At 53.8% G+C, this 21086-nt stretch overlaps 1 protein-coding gene across 2 annotated transcripts; it reads right to left on the bottom strand.

Annotated features, from left to right (window-relative positions):
* Positions 1–329: 329 nt before the first annotated feature.
* On the bottom strand, positions 330–7026 carry FGF1 (fibroblast growth factor 1). 2 transcript variants are annotated; one of them, XM_072872819.1, is made up of 3 exons: positions 6858–7026; positions 1633–1736; positions 330–583 (listed from the first exon to the last, which is right to left on the bottom strand). In XM_072872819.1, the coding sequence occupies exons 1-3, from the start codon at positions 7024–7026 to the stop codon at positions 389–391; spliced, it is 468 nt and encodes a 155-aa protein (XP_072728920.1). In that variant the 3' UTR covers positions 330–388. The 2 variants fall into 2 exon arrangements, with proteins under 2 accessions (XP_072728920.1, XP_072728921.1); XM_072872820.1 differs by having other exon boundaries at positions 330–580.
* Positions 7027–21086: the final 14060 nt, after the last annotated feature.

Genomic DNA, 21086 nt, shown 5'->3' with positions numbered 1-21086 from the left:
GTTCCCCTGCTAGCCGGGGTGTCCTTGGGGTGCCCTTGGCCACATTTCTGGGTACGTGCCCGGGGCAGGTTTGTGTGTGTCCCTGGGAGCTGCAGCGTGGTCACGGCACGAGCCGGCCCCGCGTTGCCGACAGACGGCAGAGGGCAGGGGAGGCGGAGGTGCCGGTGGACCTTGGGGGGTGTCGGGGCTTTTCCCCTCATCTCTGCAAAGCTTCGTGCAGAGCGGAGGAGCTCTGCTTTGTCTATTTTTGGTAAAGCCTTTACCTAAAGCTTGGAGCTCTAACGTTTGGCTCTGTCATACTAGCCAAAAAGAGAGCGAGTGAGGGAAAAGGAGGTGGTGATGGTTGGGTTTTGGGGTTCGGGTCATCTCTGAGCTCCCGGGTCGGGGCTTAGTCGGCCGAGACGGGCAGCGGGAGGAAGAGGATCGCCTTCTGGCCATAGTGAGTCCGCGGCCCCAGCTTGCTGTTCCCATTCTTCTTCAGACCGACAAACCAGTTCTTATCCGCGTGCTTTTTGGAGGTGTACGTGTTGTAATGGTTTTCTTCAATCCTTTCAAGGAACAGGCACTCCTCACCCAGTAACTGCTGAAAGAGAGCCCCAGGTAATGACAGTGAGACGGGGTGAAGCCGCAGGGAGGAGGATGTGTGTTCCTGACGCAGCAGCCCTGGCTCGGGCGCTCCCTGGCTAGGATGCTATCCAGACCCGCCCCGAGATCCTCGTGCCCCAGTAAAGTTCGTATTTAAAGCATGGAGGTAAGTAGCCTTGATTTAGTCCCCCGGGCTACTCCTACAGTAACTTGTCCATGACCTGGGCATTTTATTCGGCAGTAACCGAGCCCGGCACCGCGCTCTGTAAGCCGGTCTTGGTGCTGGCTCCTGCTCTGCACTAACCTGTGCGGTGGCAGCTGCGGGTTCAGGGCACGAGCACGGGGAACAAAAGAGCTCTTTGGTGAGGCTAAGCAGCCTGTGACCAGGATTATGTGTTGCACACTTCGCTATAAATGGGACTAGTCTCAAAGAACCAGATTATTTTTGGTGATTCCGTGCCCTGCAGTTCCTGGGCACGGGGGGGTAAGCTCCTGCCTTGCACCGTCCCGCTCACTCCGGGATGTCACGGATGCCATCGCTGCCTCCGGCACAGGGCTCGGTGCGACCAGGATACAGAGGAAAAATGCGGGGAGGTCTTTGCTCAGTGGCTGTGGGCTCCTTCCTCCCACAGCCCTGAATGGCCTCGCAAAGCCGGGGAGAGCGGGCAGGAGGCAGGCAGAGGTGCGGGCAAGGCGCTGCCGGGGCTGGAAGAGCCGGGCTGGAGGTGCCCCTGCCCCGCGCTGCCGGGGACCCCCATGGCCCCGCTCGCAGAGCTGGCAGCTGCCGAGGGGACGCAAAGCAGCTGCTGCTCCAGCCACGGAATATGACATTTGTCAAGTGTTTGAGGCAGGGTGGTAAACGGTGTTATTTGATTATTTATTTATTTCCCCCCCCCAAAATAAAGCCGGATGGAGAGTGGCCGTCCAGCTCCCAAAATAACAAACAGAGGCTAATTGTTGCTTGCGGTTTGCATTACTCAGAGCTATGAGATTTCTGCAAACCTCAAACTTTCTCTGTGTCTGGTCCCACATAAACCTCCTACTTACCGAGCCGTAGAGCAGCCCGTTGGTGTCCATCGCCAGGTACTGCCCAGACTTGGTGCTCTTTATATACACCTCGCCCACGCTTTCCGCGCTTAGCTGGAGTTGGACTGAAAGTAAAAATAAAACAACGACAACAAAAGTAAAAGGAAAATAGGAAAAGGAAAAGAATAAAGGTTGTCAGAGATAATGCCCAAGCTGCTAGGAAAGTTAGCAGGGTATTTTTGTTCTGAAGCCTGGCTTATAAAGAGTTTATAGGAAACAGTACAGTGTGCAATAAAAGTGTCTCCTTGTACCCTCTCCTTCAAAGAAACCCCACAGCCATGCTTTAAGAACCAAAGACCAATTTTTTCCTTATTTTACATCAAAGGAAGGGCAGCCTTTTGGTTAAGATGCTGGAATGGGACACAGGAGATTGGGGTTTTAATTCTGGCTCTAATTTACAAATTTCTCATGTGGTTTTGACAAGACACTTAAGGAGTGACATATGAAGAAGTATTTCGAGAGCTAAACCAGGGATGGGCAGACCTCAGATGCCTGCGTTGCAAAACCCCGATCCAAAGAATCCCATCCAGCAGCGTGCCGTGGCTGGCGTTATCCGGTGCGTCGTAGGTGGATAGTGGAGAAATAGAAAGGGCTGATCTTCATCCTAAAAAATACCTCCTGTAGGTAGCCACGAGCCACGTCTTAGATTGTCCTAGTTTACGGTGCTAACATCAATTTGATCCTAAACCGAGATCTGAGCCTGCCAGTGCACAGGCTGGGCGGGGGCGATGGGTTCGTGGTGATGCTGCGTCGCTTCATGCAGCCCACCAGGCACCGTCACCGCTGCTGCACTTCAGCTAGAGACTATGGGGCCAAAAAGCTCCTTGTTGGTCTTGTACTGTGGGAGGGGGGCAAGTCCGGTGCAGGCCTGGGCCACCTCCCTCCTCTGCTCGGCATCCTGTACCTAACACAGCAGATTGAACCTTTCTATTTGTCTGGTTACTTTTTTTTGCCTCGTGGGTTCCTTTTTCTCTTACTTTGCTAATTACAGGAGTCTCGGAAAATGATTAAAACTTGGCTCAAGTTCTTGTTTAACGTATTTGTCAGGAAGAGGCGAGGGAAGAGGCCATCGGGTTGCAGAGAAGCTTTGGGAGGGCAGCTCTCTAGCTCTGTGTGCTCAGAGAGGAGCCCGTTCCGCTCTCACGGGTCGGCAGGAAAACTGAAATCTGAACACTTAGTGGCCCCGCCGGCAAGCGCGGAGGGCTGCGGTTATAGCCCGAGTGTGACTTGCAAAATCCAACTCTTCCAAATGATCATTCCCATCTCCCAGTCAGCTTTTTCTCCTGAGCTTATACTGTAGAGATTTGTAATAGAAATATTTTGGTTGGTTTGAATGAAGTATGAACAGATGCTTCAGCTCCAGCTCCAGCTCCTTCCTTCTTCTTAAATTTATTTTATTTTATCCTTTTTTGGATGAGGTAGAAGGTAATGTTACCTCTTGGAGTGGCAGAAGCCCTTGTCCCAGTGAAATCTTTGCTGTAACAGTTCACATTCTTCATTTTTGGCATTTCCTGCTCAGTAAATGATGCTTAATTAGCAAATTGCCTGGGTGCAGATTTGCTGGTTGCAGCTGGGAGCTGGCAGCCGGCAAACCCGGCAGCGGGAGAGCCCCCAGCCCGCCTTGCATTCGCTGCGGTGCTGCAGCCCCAGGACGTGGCCAAGGAGAATTCCAGCTGGGGAAAGAGAGAAACGAGATAAAAATGATGATACTGTCCTAAAAACTGCCTCCGGGAGAGGGGAGCGGGGGGACCCTCCAGCTGCTGATGGGGACGTTAGGGTCTCCGGCTGCAGAGGGAGGGAGAACGGCAGCTCCGGAGGAAGGAGCTCACACACAAATTCTTGCATTTTTTACAGGTCTGTGCAGATGTTTCCTTCCATGAAGTAATGGGATGAAACAGAGAAAATAAGGCTGTTTGTGGAAACGAGCATGGGCTTCATCCTTGAGGGTCTGCAGTGTCCTGGTAAGTTTTCTTTTCATCTCACGGTGCAAGCTCGAGACGCCCACGGACAGCAGCACAGGACACGGTGAGGGAATCACTACGTAGGGCTGGACGACAAGGGCTTGGAGTGAGTGACTTCTGTTCTCCTTAGAGATCCCCCCTGATTCTGGGGCTAGCACCCGGCAAGGCAGTTTAAGATAAAAATAAGAATTCTTGATATTTATCTGGAACAAAATGCACGTGGGAGTGGGCAGTTATTTGCAAAGCACCAATGCAGGCTCTAATGCAGCTGTGGACGCTGGCTCCTCGGATAAGCCACGGCGTCCCTGTGCCTCGTCCGTCCCCGAGGGCCTCTCTCCCTGCTGTCACCCCCAGGTCTCCCATATGGAGCTGGCTTGCTCCGCGCTGGCCGGTGCTTGGCCCAGCTGGGTAAGCAGTATCCCACGACGGCGGTCACGGTCCGGGCTGCTCCCCTCGCGTGCTGGGGAGCGGTGCTGAGCAGCTCCGGCGTTTGCCAGGCGCAGGGGCAGGACCGTGGGCAGCCGTCGGCGCTCAGATGCAGGGTACCTCGCCGGCAGGGCTGCTCTGCTGGCACGCAGCCCTTCCAGGAGTTTCCTCTGTAAATATTTGTGCGTTCGGATATCCAAGTTTACGAGATCATTTACAGGAGGTTCCTTTCTGGCAGAGGTTTCCAAACACGCGGCCCCAGGCCAGCAGCCAGCGAGGTGCGAGCGTGCCGGGGCGCAGCGGGTGCCATGTGCAGGAGTGCTGCCCGTGCTCGCTGCCTGCACTCGCCTGGGTGCATCGTGCAGCTACAGGGACCAGCGGCTGGAGGGGAAATGCTCACTCCAAGGTGATGGGCTCGCTTTGCGGGGGGAAAAAGCTGGGCTGTGTGGCAGCATCCATGCTGTGAGACGGTGGGCTTGAGGCTGGGGTGCAGGGGCTGGACACTTGTGTCCTTGTTAGCACCCCATGTCCCAGGAGATGTCACCTTGCTGCTGGCTCTGCAAACCCGTGCTGAGCTCCCCAGGGCACACGGGCGTCTCTGCGTCCCCCTTCTGACTCCAGCAAAATCTCAGCACTGCCAAAATGTTGCAGAGATGCCTGTTGAGCTCGTACGGCCTCTCCAGGTGCTGCTTTGTGCGTCCTCTGAGCCCGGTCCTGTCTTCTGCAGATCCTTTAGGTCAGCGTCCTCCTCTGCCTCTTGCAGGGGTTTGAGAAGGGTTACGTGCCTGGTTTATTCCAGGCTGGAGGCTGCCTGCCCCGCGCTGGGTTTATCCAGCCTTGGTGAGCTCATCCTCACCCGTCCCCCAGCGCTGCCGTGTGCTGCGCGAGTGGTGGGGAAACGGCGTTTATAATTAAAACTCTGCTATAAACTGCCTTTCATTAAAACAACAATAACAAGAAGAAAGGTTAAGTTTGGGGGAGAAAGCCACATGTACGCTTGTGGTTTAAAGAAAATAAAAGTACTTTTCTTAGAATTTGTAAGGCAGACTTGGCTCCTCCCAGCCCTTCTTTCTAACCAGATAGGAGCCTGGCAGGTCCCAGTTAAATTCCAGTAAATGTTCAGGATATGGTGTACCCAGAGGTTTCTGCAGAGAACCGAGGGCTCTGGCACACAGTGGTGGGGAAGAGCCTGGCCCCGCTGCCTGCAGAGCCCCGTGGGGAGCTTTGCTGCGCTGCCGGTCCAGCTCTCCTTGGGCATCGGTTTAAAAAATCCCCTCAAGCATTTTTGGAACTGCAATAGCCCTAAAAGCTTAGAAGTTCCCAACCGATTCCTTGGATTGTGTGTCTTTGTCCTTCCACAGCCATTTTCTCTCGTGCCCGAGTGGTTTGGCCGGGGGGGGTTGCTCTGCGCAGCCCCTCCAGTCACTGCTGACGGCCTGGCCGGGCTCGGCAGGGAGAGCTGCCGAGGGCAAGGGGCTTCCTGGTGTCAGGGCCAGGTATTCCACTCTCATCTAACGGCTCTGTGTGGCTTGGTCAAAGCAAGAGAGCCTCAACACCACAGCTTGGCTTGGTCGTGTGAGCTGCTGGCAGGGAAAGAGCTCTCAATGCCTTCGCTGACATGGACAACTACTGAAAAGGACAAATGCGCGCCTTTCCTTGCCCCACAGGATAGTGTTATTAATTTTTTATATTACGGTTTGCCCTATGTCAGATAGTCTGCAGCACTTTGTAATAGTAGCATTTACAAAACCGGCACTTTTTGGCAAGCGAGTCCTGCCAGCTTCCTAGGATGAACTTTGATGCCAATTACGGAGAACGAATGTGCTCCTAGAAAGGCAGTGGGATGTGCAAACGGTAAGATGAGTGTCGGTATCTGCGTGGGCAGTTCATCCCAGCAGCAGGGCCCCAGTGTCCCACGGGCTGGAGCCGCCGGCATCACCGACTGCAGGGAACGGGGATGGGCAAGAGGAGGCTCTGGCCGCAAATTGCCCATTAAATCTGTGCGACACACAGGTGCACGTAAAATGTCTTGAAACTGTTTCAGCATACAATAAGCCATACTTGTTTTCAGAAAAAAGTGAATGGTAATGAGTGCATTTCTAAAGGCATAGGTCACAAAATAACTCTCTCACCTGATTCTTGCCTCTGTTGGCCTTTTGCATCCTGCAGGAATTTAATTTGCTGCATAAGGGGAGAGGGAAGTTCCCCAAAGGCAAGGGGATGCTGTGTGCAGAACATACAGATAAAATTCTTTCTGCATGCAGAGGAACCTGGGCCCGACCTCCCGCTCCGGCTCACGACTTGATGTGCAGAGGCACAGCGGCAGCGCGCTGCCGGGAAACCTTGCGTTTGCACAGCCCGCTATTGTGCTGCATCTTCTAACCCAGAGTAAATGCAAAGATACCATAGAATTATGTGTGTAGGATGTGAGGCTGCTCCTAAGCCTTTTTTTCCAGCTGCCAGCTTGCTGTGTAAGCCAGCCGTGCTGCAATTAGCGCTTTGGTCCTGCACGGTCTGCCTGCCTGCCATTGTTTGATAACCAGTTTCAGATTTAATACTTGTGCCGATGTGAGACGGCATACGTGCCATGCCTCCCCGGGCTCTGCGGGCAGGCTACAGGGGCGTTTGGTGCGTGTGCTGGCTCCTGGAAGGTGTGTTGCCACCAGGAGGAAAGAGAGCCTGGTACAGAGCCCGTCTTCTCCAGCTCCCCCCTTCCTGGCTGATAAAAGAGCCTGATAAAGGCTGGTAAAACCCTAGGAGCAAGGAGGAGTGCCAAGAAGCCCCGTCGGGTTGGCTTACTGTGCTGGTCGCTTCGGTCCCTGGTCCCATCCACTTTGCCATCTGGGAGGATCCGTAGGAAGTGGCCCCCGTTGCTGCAGTACAGGAGTTTGGGTTTCTGGTAGTTCCCCATGGGAAGGTTGAACTTTTCGGTCAGGGCGGTGAAGGTAGTGATTTCCCCTTCGGCCATCTCTCAGCCTCTCCCGGCGGCCGGGCTGCAAGAGATGCGGTGGCGTATGGCAGGGCGGCGGCACCGAGTGCTGGGCACACGCTGCTGCTGCCAGGCTTTTAAAGGGAGGGGAGGGAGCCCGGTGGTCCCCGGCCGGTCCCTGGGCTGGCTGCGGGGCAGGTGATTCACACCGCGGCTGATGGCTCTAGCAGTGAGACAGCCGAAAGGTGATGCTCCTCCAGCGTGGGAGGTGGCGGGGGGCTGTCTCCTCACTGGGTGTAGCTGGGTGGAAGGGACTCTGTCCTTTTAATTTTATCATAGTAAATTCTGTTTTCTTTCTGCTTTCTATTGACGTACGTACTAAAATTATACACTAAAAAAAAAGAGTTTGAAAACCACCCAGTGTCTGATTGAAACCCACAGGAGGCAGGAAGGGAGCCCAGGTTAATAACTCTCTCCACTATTATAACTTTCAAACAGGATTATGACTGGGTATTGCAACACGTACTGCATGCCAGATAGCAAATATTACTTCATACCTTGGCGCTCTGCATCTCACCTGGCCACCTCACATGCTAAAGATCAGAACAAACGTTAGATATCGCGGGAGATGAGCAGGGGGGCAGGAGGCTGTCCCTGCCTGGGTGGTAAGCAGGAGATTTACCCATACACTGATCGATAGCACATGGGAAAAAGGAACTTTGAGCCTAGATTATGCCCTGTTTGCGCACCCTTGCATCTCAACAGACGTGGTTAAAAGGGAAAGGCAAAGCTCTGGCTGGTGCAGAAGGGTGTAACTGGGCATGGGGCACTACCGGCTGCTCGGGAGCAACAAGCCCCATCGCGTGAGAGTGCTCCTTCCCGGGGGCTCCTGTGCTCGCCCGGGGGACTGGGGAAATGCGGGGGGGGGCTGTATTGAAACCTCCTTTTGCAATACACTCTGTGGTCACAATCTGTGTTTAAGGAGATGCCGTGCCAAAACCTGAAGGCATCGTCAGGCCGATAAGAGAAAGATGCTGTGCATGTCGGAGGGTGAGAACTGCCATTGCAGCTGCGGCTGTGGGATCCGGAGGTGCCGTGGCCGGGTGTGGGTGGGGACCAGGGTACCCACCGTAACCCAGGTATAGTCACATTTATCTGAATGTTTCTGGCCTAGAAACTGCATTTAAAATCTCCCATGAATATGCTGCCTTTCACATACAAAGTTCTGTAGTGCTTATAGAGAAGTGGATTTATGAGCAGAAAAAGACAGGGCACAGTATAAGTCTAGATACAGGAAATGACTTTAAATGTACTGTATTCCCATAGCTATATTATGGGAAGTATTCTATAGCCACCGTTTATATATATTAATATATTTATAGATTGTAAAAATGTCTATTTAGTACTGAGTTGTGCTACTGGTACATTAGGATGGAGCCAGTATCGTACTGTGTGGGTTTGCCACGGTACTTAAAGGGTGACCTGGGAGATATTAAAGACTGCAACTCTTTGCAGTACACACGCACACACGTATATATACATATAACCTCTAAACATTTGGCTGTAAACTCTTAAGTATGTAAATTTGCAAATGCAGCTGCAAGGAGGAGAAACTATCCCTTCAAGTGGATCCCAAAAACCTGCAGAAGATAAAAATGTACGAAAGTTGGATTGCTAAAAGCTGAAGCCTTGGAAATAAAGACTTCATCGCTATTGCTGAAAACACACCCAGCCATTGCAACCAGCTTTGGTTAGTACATAGACTTCATCCCTTACTCTCAGACGTGTCCCCTTGGGGTCTCTATCAGAACAGAGAGATTTCCTAGGAGAGGAAAACACAACTGTAAAGGAAAAAATATTCCCTGTCATCCCAGGCCTCAGTTCCTTCTGGTAGCTGTAGGTTCACAACAGCTTCTCTTTCCTCCTGACTGTCAGCCTGGGTTGTGCTGCAGATGGAGGTATTAAATCACTAATACAACAGCTGAACACAGAGTCAAAACGCAGGGACAGACTATTTTAAACTTTTCCCCACCGCCCTTTCTCCAGAACCATTTTGATCTTGTTTGGTTAAGTCACGTTTTCTGGACCAACGCCTACCAAGTGTTACTTTATCAGCCCAGCGCTTCCTCAGCTATACGCTGTTTGGCACTGGAGGCTGTTTTGGTTCTTATCTGGGTTTGAAAACCGTCTCCAGGCCAGTTTCTCCCCGTCTTGTGCATCTCCCCAAAGCTTGCTTTGGCTCTGGAGCTATTTGCAAAGCCCAAAGTATCAACCTTTTCCCAAGGAGGCTGACAGAGTTTTACAACTGCCTCTGCTGATAGCCTTGCTCCTGAATCGCACAAAAGCCGTGTCCGTCTCGGTGCCGCTGTGTTCAGATTGTGTGTGTTTGGAAGTGGCGGAGCTTCACAGATCCCCCATTCGGCACAGAGCGGGTTTTTGGGAAGCGCTTTCTGCAGGTGATAACGCGGGCTAGCCCCGGTATCCTGCGATGGGGTGGTGAAGCAACCCACGAGAGCTCAGGAGAAGCTTTAGGGTCCTGGTGGCTTTCCGAGGCAGCTGATGGACTAGCTGAGTATAGCTTCGAAACCCTTTTTTAACACAGTTGTCAGGAAGCTGAAATTAGGTATTTCTCAGAGGGTCTGGCCCCAAAATTTATTTTTCTGTCACGAGATCATACTTTTCTTGTAGTAGTTCAGTTTTTAATGCCAACTGTCTGCCGAGCTTTCTCTGAACGAAAGCCTTCAAGTCGTTCAAGGCGGTACATAAGGCTTTAGTGCTTTACTGAGCATTAATCAAGATCAGTGGTATTGTGTCATTTACTGGAACTAAAGCTTTTCTCGAGCCTTTATCTCTATCAACTCAGAAGTCTCCTGGGTTGATGATGGATAGAAGTGAGAAACAAATATCCCAAAGCCAGAGCTCAGAGCAGGATCTCGGCAAACGTAGGCTGCAGCCAGCGCGAGCGAGGAGCAGGCTGGGACGCTCCCCTCGGCCACCCGAAGGTCTGCGCAGCCAAGGGCATCTACGGGCAGCTTGACCAGAGCAGCTCCACTGGAAATGGCTTCTTCGTTTTCACATGTTTCCTTTAAGGTTTTTTTTTGCTATTTTTAGAACACATTCAGTGCTCGCCAGCTGCCTTTGACTCCACAAGAGAAGCTGAATGAACACTATTTTCCACTCCCCTTGTCTCTCCTTGCTAAATACTATTGCTGTTCTCATACTTTTATGACCGTGGAGTCGGTACTCTACACACACCACCGCTCATGGCCCTACTATTATACTTTTGGCAGGAACATGTTAGGTTTTTATGGGAATTAAAAAGCAAGACTGAGAGAACCTGAACCAAAGACAACATGAAGGGCCTTATTTTTTTGGGTAGAAGCTCAACAAAATGATTAAATAGCTCACAGCAGAACAGAAAACTCTCTCCAAGAAGCTAAGCTGAGAGGCACCATGCTCCAGCAGTTATTTGGTGCCCCGTGGAGAAAGGAAAATATTCCAAGAGGAGGTTGCTGTAAGAGGGGGACGGCTGCTGCCGAGCGTCGACACGGCCGGTCGCGCTAGGACAGCAAGTTGGAGGCCGAGTTGGAGAGTGTTTGTCCAACACCAGCTGCGTGCGTGGCTCTCCTCTTTCCTCCCACCCCTGCGTAACACGCTCGCCCACCTCACTCCCGCAGCTTTCCCGTGCTGCGTTGCCTAAGAGAAGACCACCGCTGAGAACGAGTGGCCTCATCGCCGGGAGCTGGACCCAGGGCATCTGCTCTGGGGTGGCCCCAGCTCTGTCTGCAGGCACAGGGAGCAGAGGGTCCCGCCGGCAGCCCGGTGGCACTCGGCCCTTCTTCCTGGGCTGTGGAAGGAGATGTCAGAACCCAAAAAGATCAGAAATAGCTTTCAGAAGAGAAAAAGGACTTAAAAAGAGAGTTAAACCCGAATGTTAATTTTAACCAGGTCCTACTGCACTTTGGTGGCTGGAGCACTGCAGCGTGCGTGCTCCTTGCAGCAGCGAGGAGAGATGAGCCCGGCGCGGGACCGGAAGAGCTGTGAAATTCTGAGAAGTTTGGGTTTGGTTCCAAACTTTATCACCGACCGCTGCTGCTGCAGCAGCCAAACCAGCGGCTTTGATGTGAAATCCCAAACTCTGCAAGCATCTGAGTCTGAACATTGAGGGCCGGTTAGGGTGCCAATAACAGGCGAACTCTGTGTGAGCTCCGAAATATCAGTGCACGCTGGGGGCCATGGAAAAGGAGTGAGGCCCTTTTCCCTTCCTGTTTTAAAATCAACGCAGACTTCACTAGATAGTACTGTTCTCCCCTTTGCTTGCATGACAAAGGCGGTGTTGATGACAGTTTGGCAACTTGGGGGATTGCTAATGGCCCAAAAGTTTTTTGCATGTCTGGATTGCCAGGTCACCCTCAGACTGCGCTGTTTGTGGCTTCAAGGGTATTTTCATGGCTCTCTTGTGGCTCCTGTGACACAAAGTTAGTGGCCAGCTAAGACTAACCTCCCATCAGTACCGCGAGCACCCCAGGTTTTCGGTAGCAGTCTCAGCAGAGGAGCCAAGCGGGGAGGAGCCATGCCGGCTCCCGTGGGGCTCCCGGCAGAGCTGGGCACGCTCCGGGCACGTCCCTCTGCCCAGGGGCCTGTCCCTGCGGTGGTCCCTGCTCCCCAGGGGAACTAACCCCGTACCTTTTCTGGCCACCCATCTGTACACCCGCAGTAGCTGGAGACCACGGGGGTGGGAAGTTGTTGCTTCTCAGCTGGGAGATGAGCATCTTCCACTGCCATCCACAAACCTCCGTCCACCAGTCAAACTCGTTAGTAGCTTAATGAGCCGTCTCGTCAGAGACTGCAAAGCTTACCTAGAACAAGAGCGGTGAGGAACTGCGGGGAGATGGAGTCCCTTATCCTGTTGCTAAAATTTCTCTGCCTGTTTTTCTTTCCTGCCCATCTCTCCAGTGCTTCCTTTCCACTCCTTTTTCTTCAGACTCCTCCTGACTTCCTTGAAGAGATCCGTTTTCCTAAGATCAGTTGCAGCAATTTTGCATGTTCGTGAAAGCACATTGCACGAGAAGCCGGTGGACCCCAGCGCGGCGTCTGCAGCTGAGCACGCTGGATCGTCAGCACAGCCTCATTACAACCTCGGATGCCCAAACGGTGCCTCTGTCCCACCGGTTGTCCCTGAAGCTGTGAGGTGACCAGCTAAGGTGAGCCTGTTTTTGTCCTTAAGAATAAAATACCTGGCTACTATGCAAAGAAAACCACAAGTACCTCACCTACCATGGGTTAAAACAAGATTGGAGGTTGACTCAAATACATTAAAATTGCCCTTGGCTTTGGATACAATCCTTTATATAGGACTGGAAAGAAATGTTGTGGATAGCCTCTGCTAAGCCCCCCTTCAGAACAAGTGTGGATGCGTTGGTGAAAAGTGCAGTTAATCACAACTGGCATCTAGCTGATCAGATAAAGATCATCCAGAAAACTCCGAGAGGCGAGCAGCCAGCCAAACCCAGGAGTCTTTCAAGGTCTTGTCAGGCTTCAGTTAATGAGATCAGTGTCTCCTGAATCGGGCTCTGGTGAGTTCAGTGGAAACGCTGCAGTTGGTTTCACTTTGGAAAGTGTTATTTTCTCCATTAAAGCAGAAATCATATCTATGCCAGGGCGTGTGACTCAGCTGTGATCAGACAGCATCACCTCCTGATGGGCTCATTTCCCATTCCCACTTTTGACTGCAGCCACCTGGATAGAGCAGTCCCTGCCCAGGCAGTTCAGACCCTACGTATAGGAATGGAAAGCACTTACAACAGGTAAAATATTTTTAAGGAATTCAGGCTCTGGCTTTCCTCCACCCATTGCCTGTCCCAAGGGGTTCCTGAAGCGCCCTGTGCTTAGTGCCGGGCTGACAGGTACGGCTTTGGGGCAATCCAAGAAGTGCCTGAGCGTGCAGAGTAAACATCCCTCGGATAAAGAGGGATTTTATTCATCATAAATTTTAGAGATCCATTGTGTGGGATGGATTTCCTCACCCAGGAAAGGATTAGAGATCGGCAAGAGGTTTCCTCGTGCACTGGTTGCTCCAGGAGCTGCAGCACAGTGGGTCTGGGGTTATCATCAGCACAGCAGCCTGCAAGGGCTGCCTTCCCTTCGAAGGGCTGGCAGCACAAGGCACGGCTCGAATTCCTTGGACTACGGATCCTCTTAGAAGGACTTAATAAACGATTAGGCAAAGCATATGACAAATATGCAATAGATCATTTTGTGCATATCAGCGGAATGCATCGGCTTGTTTCTCGTCAGTGTTTACGGCAAGGAGATTTTGTCTCTAGCAATATGATTAACTGCTTAATGAAATATTTATCAGTCAGGCTTTACCCTTTGTAAGTGGAATATGTGGTATAAAGTGTGACCAAAACTGTAGAAATTAATTTAACTAATGCTTGCTGTCATCATCTCCGGCTCTCCACCAGAAAACGCAGTCATTCCAGTTAGGTCCCACTGGATTTGTGTTAGGTAAAACAGACAGGAGTGTAAATGCGAAACTTTTAGCAATTTACTGAGTGGGTATCACTAATGGAAAGAGTGAGTTCTTTGCTGAAAAAAGCCTGGTGGTAACCACCAGGAGCATCATGGTAAAGACAGGTTAAGAAAAGGTTGCATCCTGCCCAGGAGGAAGGGGCAGGGGGGTCTCGCTTAGGAGCTGCAGCAGGGCTTAACCCGTCCCTTTGCTCACCAGCCCTCGAAGGCAGCATTGAAAAATAAATGACTGTACTGGAGAAGGGGATCTGGCTCCAGGTAAAGGGAGAAAACCCTGTAGCACTAGGGATGCCCTAGGAGAAGCCCTGTACCGGTGGGCCACTGCCAGCCCTTGGGAAACGTCTGCTCAGGGCGCAGGTCCCCAGGCCAGCTCCCCAGCACCCCTTGCACCTCGGCAGACCCTGACGGACGCTGCGGCACTGTCCCAGCGCCGGCGAGAAGCCTTGCCCAGCCCGAGGCTGCCTCCATACCGCGCCAGGGAGACGTACGGTCGGTGAGGCTGGATTTGTCCATTTTATGCCATCCCAACCCTGTTTTAGCTCCTGTCTCACCTTTCTGCACAGCAGAGACGGCCTTGGGGATGTGGGCATGTCTCGGGGACAGAACCGCACGGGTGAGGAGCTCCCTGTGCAGAGCCCGGCTGAGCCTGCCAACAGCTGAAAATTTTGCTTCAAAGCCACGCGTGACTCCTGCGTGGCTTTGAGGCCGGGACATCCCAGCTGCTTCTTCAAGCTGGGACACCCAGTGCAACATCTCAGCAAACTGGTGGCATCCGTGGGGAGACGGGAAAACAAAGTGATGATCCGCTTCCTAATTACCTTCCAGCCTCTCCCACCTCCCCACCCACACCATTTTGCAATCTGGTGATTAACTTAATTACAGTTCCAGCTCCAGGAGTTGATCCAGCCTGAGAGCAGGAGCTTTGCCAGGAGGGTCTTGCCCTCTGTGTCCTGTCTGGGTTCAGACCAAGACCACGGACATGTACACGAGCAACGCTGGCTGCAGAAGCAAATCCCATTGCCTCATGTGGGGGATTTAAGCGCTAACTCCCAGAGCAAGCCAGATGCGTGGGACCTGCTGCATGGAAAGAACACACTGGACGGAGAATTGCAAAAGCTCAGTCTCTCCAGCGAAGGATGGGGTGGAAGACGTGTTGCACCCAGAGTGTCCAAGGGGACACCTTTGGGCTTTGCAGAGAGAGATAATGCAATGGCCCGATTATTGGGAGGAGCCCGGGGGTGGCTGCTGCTCCCCTGCCCGGTCCCTGGCTCCCTCCCTCCGCAGGCAGAGAGCTCATCTTTATTTTCAGACACGATTCACAGCGTTCGTTGGCGAGGCCGGTCTGTCCCGCGCAGGCGGATGCTTTCATCGCAGCGTGCTCAGCACTGGAGCTGCAGCTCTTCCTTGGGGACCGGGGTCTGAGCAAGGACCGTGGGTCCAGGGTTGGGCCGCCAGGGCCAGAGCCACGGCTGTGACCGCTGTGCCGGCGCTGGCAGGGGGTGACAGCCGGGAGCAGCCCGGCGCCCGGCTGCAGCCACTGTTTGCCCCCTCATCCCAGGGGATTTCATAGAATCATTAAGGTTGGAAAAGAGCTCTAGGATCATCTAGTCCAACCGTCCACCCAACACCTCCGTGCCTACTAAACCATGTCCCGAAGTGCCATGCCTACACGGTTTTTGAACTCCTCCAGGGATGGTGACTCCACCACCTCTCTGGGCAGCCTGTTCCAACGCTTGACCACCCTTTCAGTAAAGAAATTTTTCCTAATATCCAATCTAAGCCTCTCCTGACGCAACTTGAGGCCATTTCCCCTCGTCCTATCTCATGTTACTTGGGCGCACTTGCTGTGGGCACCTCTACCTCTGCTGCCCCAGTAGCACTGTACCAGGCATCCTAATTACAAAAGGCACTGAGGGCTTCCCCTTCCCTCCTGCAGACGGCACACGCTGCCTGCCTTTTACAAGTGCCCTTTCCCCCTTGCAGGCTCACGCTGAGACCAACGTAAAGCATCATCCCTTCTCCTGTGCTTCGCCGCAGCGCTGCTTGCCAGCACCTCGCTCGTGCGGACCGAGACATGCCGGCACTTGGGACCAGCTGGGAGCAGACACTAACATGTGCTACGAGTTACACAGTCCTCGTGGTCTCATCTCTGGCGGTCCTCCTCATCCTTGGAGGAGGATGGCTCTGGGTTGCTGGGGACCCAGGGACGATGCACCGGGTGCAGGTACCTTGTTCTGGGTGTTTGCTGCTGGGCAGCGGGTGGTTAAGTACAGGGCTGTGCGTGCCTCCTCCGTGGGTCTGCCTGTGTTTTGCTTCCCAGGGGAAAAGCGTCTGGAGGGAGCGGAAACCACGAGGGATGCTGTAAAAACTAATCGGTGGTTGTTGGTTGCAAAGTTTTATGGTGGTGTAGGAAACCCTTCTGGGCAGGGGGGCACTCGGCGTGCCCCGGCATGGCGATGGAGGGGTAAAGCGGCATCTCCCCCCTCTGCTCCTGCACCCCCAGATGTGGGGGGTCCCTGCAGCGGGCACCCCATCCGCACCCTGCTCAGCACCCACTGCCCAGTTCCCGGCCGGCAGGGAGGTTAGGCAGGGTGACGCTTCACCCGGCTTGCAAATGTCACCGTCCCCCGCTGCCGCCGGCCCCCAGTGTCCACGCAGGACGCCGGGCAATATGCCAGACCACAAAGCAGGAGCGCCCGGGCTGTCTGGGCTTGCACTGCAGGTGTGGCTGCCCCGCGGCCGCCGGCTCCCAGCCCGCACGCCCACGGACGGACAGATGGACAGACAGACGGCAGTGCCGGCCGACCGCTACTCCTGGCCATGGGCAGGCTTCTCATGGCTTTGTTTTGCTGCTCTGGTTATGGACGCTTGTCTCCAGCTCTCCTCCCTTCTCTCGGTCTCTCGGAGCACGTTGATATGGGAGATGCAAACGCGTGGCTGCGTGCAGCGGGGAGCTGCTCTCTTTGCAGGCCAGCTCTGCCTGGTGAAACCAGCGGCTGACACCAAATCACAGAATCTGGCCTCAAAATTTCGCTCCATGCAATGCTCTTATGCCAAGGGGCTGATCTGATTCTCCTGTTGTACCAAGTCCCTGCTGAGCCCTGGTCCCATCCCAAGCGAAACCTCCTGCTGGTGGCCCTGTTTCAGGTACGTCCCTGGTCACTGCTCCTCTTGCTCACCCTCTATCAGCCACGAGCCCTCGCCAATCTCTCAGCGCTCAGATGGGCCCGAAATCTCGGTGTGCTGTTGCTAATAAGGCATGAGGCTTGAATTAGGAGCAAAAAGCAGGAATTTTCACGTGGTGTCAGATGCAACACTTCCTGCAGCTGGCCCTCAGAAGGGTGGCCAAGCTCAATCAAGGGCTGGCTCAGGCTTCAAAACTGGGACTTGAGTTTGGGTTCAGACTTTATACCATGTCCTTCCCCAAGAAGCAGAGGATGCTGGAATTGAGGGTTTCATCTCTAGGCCAAGTGAAACCCCACATCCATCCTCGTGGTTAACCATCAGTAGACATATCATCACTCAGAAATCAAACTTCCTCCAGCATAGTCTCAGTCTCGGTTGTTCCAAGGAAAATCACTTGGTTTCTGGGTTCACCATAAGCTCAGCAGTGGTTTACTATGCTGAAAATGCGTAGGGAGTTAATTATGTTCATTCTGAAATATTTGTATAGGGACTATATAGCTTGTCTTGTTAAGTTCTAAGAAAAACTGCCTGGAAGAATTCTGTTCTTCATTCTGTTGCTCAATATCTTATTTTAAATTTAGCATCTAGGAGCTATGGATGCTAATGCCTGTTTTTTTCTCTGAGTTGCCTGAGTAAACAGCTTGGGCTGTGTTTTCCTGTGCACACTGTTGCTCAATAACTTAACAGTGCAACAAAAGCTTGAGATAATAATTGCTATTACCGGGGAAATCCTCCAATAAATAATAATTTTCTTATCTGCGTGACTTTAGGGCTGGAGAAAATGCCTTACAGTGTGAAACTGCAGTGCATAAGAGCATGCAAGGCGAGTTTCAAATGGAAGATCAGAGCAAGGCAAGCTCAAAGCTGAATCTTGTTAAGTGCAGATGAGACGGTCAGCAAAAAAAACCCCGGAATAATTAACCGCGGATAACTGGCCACTGGAGTAAACTAGCGAGAGAAGCTGTGCATCTCCACCTCTTGCTGTCTGCAGAGCCAGACAGGTCGCTTCTTTGACCCATGGTCTTTAGGCAAAAACTGGGAGGTTCTCAGTCGAAGGCAGTGGGTGGCTCTGGAGGCCCACGGGCACTGGGCTTCCATTCGTCATCCCCATTTCCAGCCTAGCGTGAATCACACGCCGGGACGTGTCAGACCTTGGTCTGTATCAGAAGATACAGCCCTAATTCTGGTCCCCCCTGTCCCAGACAGGGGTGTACCGAGGCACCTGCGTCCGTAAAGAGGTGGGCACCAATTTGGTCCTTCCCGTGACATCTGTGAAGAAGGCAGCGCGACCGCAGGCTGCGTGTCAGCAAGGAATTTTCCTTGCCTCCAAGGAAAACAGTGCCCTGCCTCGGACGCTGCCGTGGGTTTCCATAACAGTACCCTCAGAGGCAAGGGGGTATTTTTTTGTAGGCTCTTCTACCCTTTCTCATCTCCGTAAACAACAAATCACCATAAAAAGCACATCGCAGAAGTCTGCAATTTTAACTACCTGATGAAACGCAGCTGCTGTAGCAGAGCGCTTCGCAGAGTGCTGTCCACGGAGGTGACACCCACGCTGTTTATTTCCAGCTCCCGCGTGGGCAGCTAGAGACGCGGGGATGGTTGTCGTGCCCGGTGTTTCCACAGCTGGTTTAGGGGGAAGCCATGGGGTCAGGCTGGCCCACAGGGATGCAGGCGAGGATGCTAGCGATGACGGGAGGCAGAAAGATGCCCTGGATTGTCTAAGTGGAAAAAAAACCCAAACTAAACCAAAAAACTTTGGGACAAAAAAGGCAGCCTCGTAGCTCCGTGGGATGTGAGCGTTGCCAGCCCTGCTGCACCGCGGCAGGGCCAGGCATGGGGGCTGCTCGCGGCCCCGGAATAACCGGAGTGCCAGGAGCAGGCTGCAGTGATGTGGGTCTGGCAGGGACTTTGAATGCCGATGTTAATGTTTTACACGTTTATGGAGTGTCTCCATCCCAGCGCAATTCATAAGATGCTTGTCCTAGCTCAGCCGAATTTTTAAAAATTACATGAATGCACCCCAGTATACGCAGCTTTCCCCTTTGAAGCCTGACTGGTCTGAGGGCACAAACATCCCCTATTCACAGGGCTACGGGGGCAGGAAAGGGCTGATCCAAACTGTGCTCGCACACAACGTCCCCCAAAACGCCCAGTGCTGCCGGCTGCCGGCCCCAGTCAGCAGGAGCCGGTCAGCGAGCCCCGAGGCAAAGCCCCAGCTCGACGCCCCGAAGGCAGCCGCTCTCAGAAGCCCTGGGCACGCAGCAGCCGGGCTGGGAGGAGCGATGGATGCAGCCGGGCTCGGGCGATGGGACCGAACCGCCGTGTGCCAGCTCCACGGTTTCAGCATCCCTGCCTGCCCGGCCAGGGATGCCGCAGCCGGGACCCCAACGGGTTGTTATCTTTTTCTTACTCAGGAGCCACGCGTTCGGCCCCCGTGCTGGGTCCCCAGGGAGTAAATGAGCATCCCCCGACTGCCTGCATCATTCGCTGCGGTTCGTGCGGCACCCACGCCTGTGCGCCCGCAGAGGATCGCAGCTGCACCAGGTTAGGCGTAAGCTACAAACCCCCCAGTTGTAGTTTGGCAGTTAGTAAACTCTTCCCATCAGTCAGAAGCTTTTTAGAACACCCCGCAGCCAAGGGAATATTAAGGAAGGGGAAGGGAGGGTGTTTTACTTGATGTTAAATACTTGTATTTTATGTCCAAGATTTGACCTGCAATTGAAACTCCAATATAAAGGGAGATGGAAATTCCAGTAAATGTACCCAGCCGAGCAGTATTCTCCTGCGTAACCCAACCATGCCCTGTGAGGATGTGCAGCTGTTAGAGAATTAACGAGTGACCTCTCTGGAGCAAAAAATAATCGGAGTGGGTGAAAGGCAGGGCGGCGTTGGGGAGCTGCCAGGCCACAGCTATGGGAACGGCCCTGCGCAAGGTCTGTGGAGGGGCTGGAAACGCGCAGAGGGGACAGGGTGGTCCATCTCCTGCTTGGACGGTGCAGGGATGCAGAAGGTCGCCTGCGCCCACGGCCGTGCACGTGCGACTGTCCCAGGCAGCGTGTGGCAGGGGGGACGTGCAGAAAGCAGCCAGGTCACCCAGCACTGAGCCCCAGTAATCGGCAGAATTTTCAGGGGGCTTTATGGCGTGCAGAGCGTCTCTGGTATAAGCGAACGGCTTGGATCTGGAGTTCGTCTGCTGCTGCACAGACTGGATTTGTCACGGTAAAGATCTCCCCCTCCTGTCCGCCCGGGCAGCGTGGGATGAGAGCAACCGAGTGAAATAACTCGCTCGGGGCTCCTGCTCTTGTTCTGTGACCCAAACACAGATCAGACAAGCTCAGCGTACAATTCGGGGGCCACCCTGAGCAAGTGAGGGTGACCGTGCCCCAAAGGTCGGCTTGCGGGCTGGGCAAGCTGCCTGCCTGCAAACCCTGGGCTGGGGATGCTGGGTGCGAGCCCGTAAGGGCGACTGTGCACCTTGCACGGGCCACCGCCGGGGCTGCCTCCACCTCGGGGTGGTCGGTGCCTCTCGCAGGACCCGGGGAGGGGCCCTGACGGGGTACAGGAGAGCTGTCTCGCCGTGCCGGGAGGAGAGCAGCTCTCCCTGCGGCCCTGACCACGCAGAAGGACGCGTGGGTGGAGGAGGAGGAGGTGTGAGCTCGGCGAGGAAGAGCACGGGCGGTGCTGGGCACCAGGAGGTTGTCCCTGAGCAGCACTGGGGATGCCTGAGGACACCTCTGGAGGAGAAGCCATCCAGCCACGGTCTCTGGCTCGCAAAGGGCAGCGGTGAGAGCTGCTCTGCGAGGTGCTGGTGGCGAGCGCAGGCTTTCTGCAGAAATAAGGTCCCTGCAGGGGCGAGTGCTGGCAGGGCTCGTCTGGAGGTGGGACAGGCGGATTTACTGACTCCAGAGACGTGGGAAGAAAAGATCCGGGGTCAAGGCTGACGCCCAGATTTTGACTCTTGAAGTACAGACCTAAATTAAGAGCCAGAAGCGAGGACAGACTTTATGAGCACAAGAAAGTCATGAGTCACTTATGAACTGTGTGTCTAGACCGTTGTGGGCAAAGTGCAGATCTCTGGGAGGACGACTCGGAGAGGACACCACCACTCCAGAAATGAGTCTGAAGGGGACAAAAGGGTTTTGGATGTCACCCTGTGAGTCAGCGGCGCGGAGCCAGGGCTGGGGCTGGCACCGGGCACAGCAGCCAGCCCGGCTCCCGCACCCAGCAAAACGCTTCGTGCGGAAAGCCCTTTTCTGCCTCTTTTCTGATCTTTGTCCTCGGGGTTAGCTGTCGGGCTCGCGTGCCTCGGGCTTGGAAGTGCTGCCTACGAGATGTCTGCTTGGTCCATCCCCGGGCAGCCCGCTCGCTCCGCCTGC

Source organism: Ciconia boyciana, chromosome 9 (assembly GCF_034638445.1).
Source record: "Ciconia boyciana chromosome 9, ASM3463844v1, whole genome shotgun sequence".
NCBI lineage: Eukaryota > Metazoa > Chordata > Aves > Ciconiiformes > Ciconiidae > Ciconia > Ciconia boyciana.
This window is presented reverse-complemented; position numbering and strand designations above follow the sequence as displayed.

What these genes read in the sequence shown, in the direction of transcription:
- FGF1 (XM_072872819.1), bottom strand. Translation starts at nt 7,026, where the DNA reads ATGGCCGAAGGGGAAATCACTACCTTCACCGCCCTGACCGAAAAGTTC. An exon ending in GGACCGAAGCGACCAGCACA is followed by an intron (nt 1,737 to 6,857) that starts GTAAGCCAACCC and finishes TTTTACTTTCAG; the next exon opens with TCCAACTCCAGCTAAGCGCG. An exon ending in ACGGGCTGCTCTACGGCTCG is followed by an intron (nt 584 to 1,632) that starts GTAAGTAGGAGG and finishes GCTCTCTTTCAG; the next exon opens with CAGTTACTGGGTGAGGAGTG.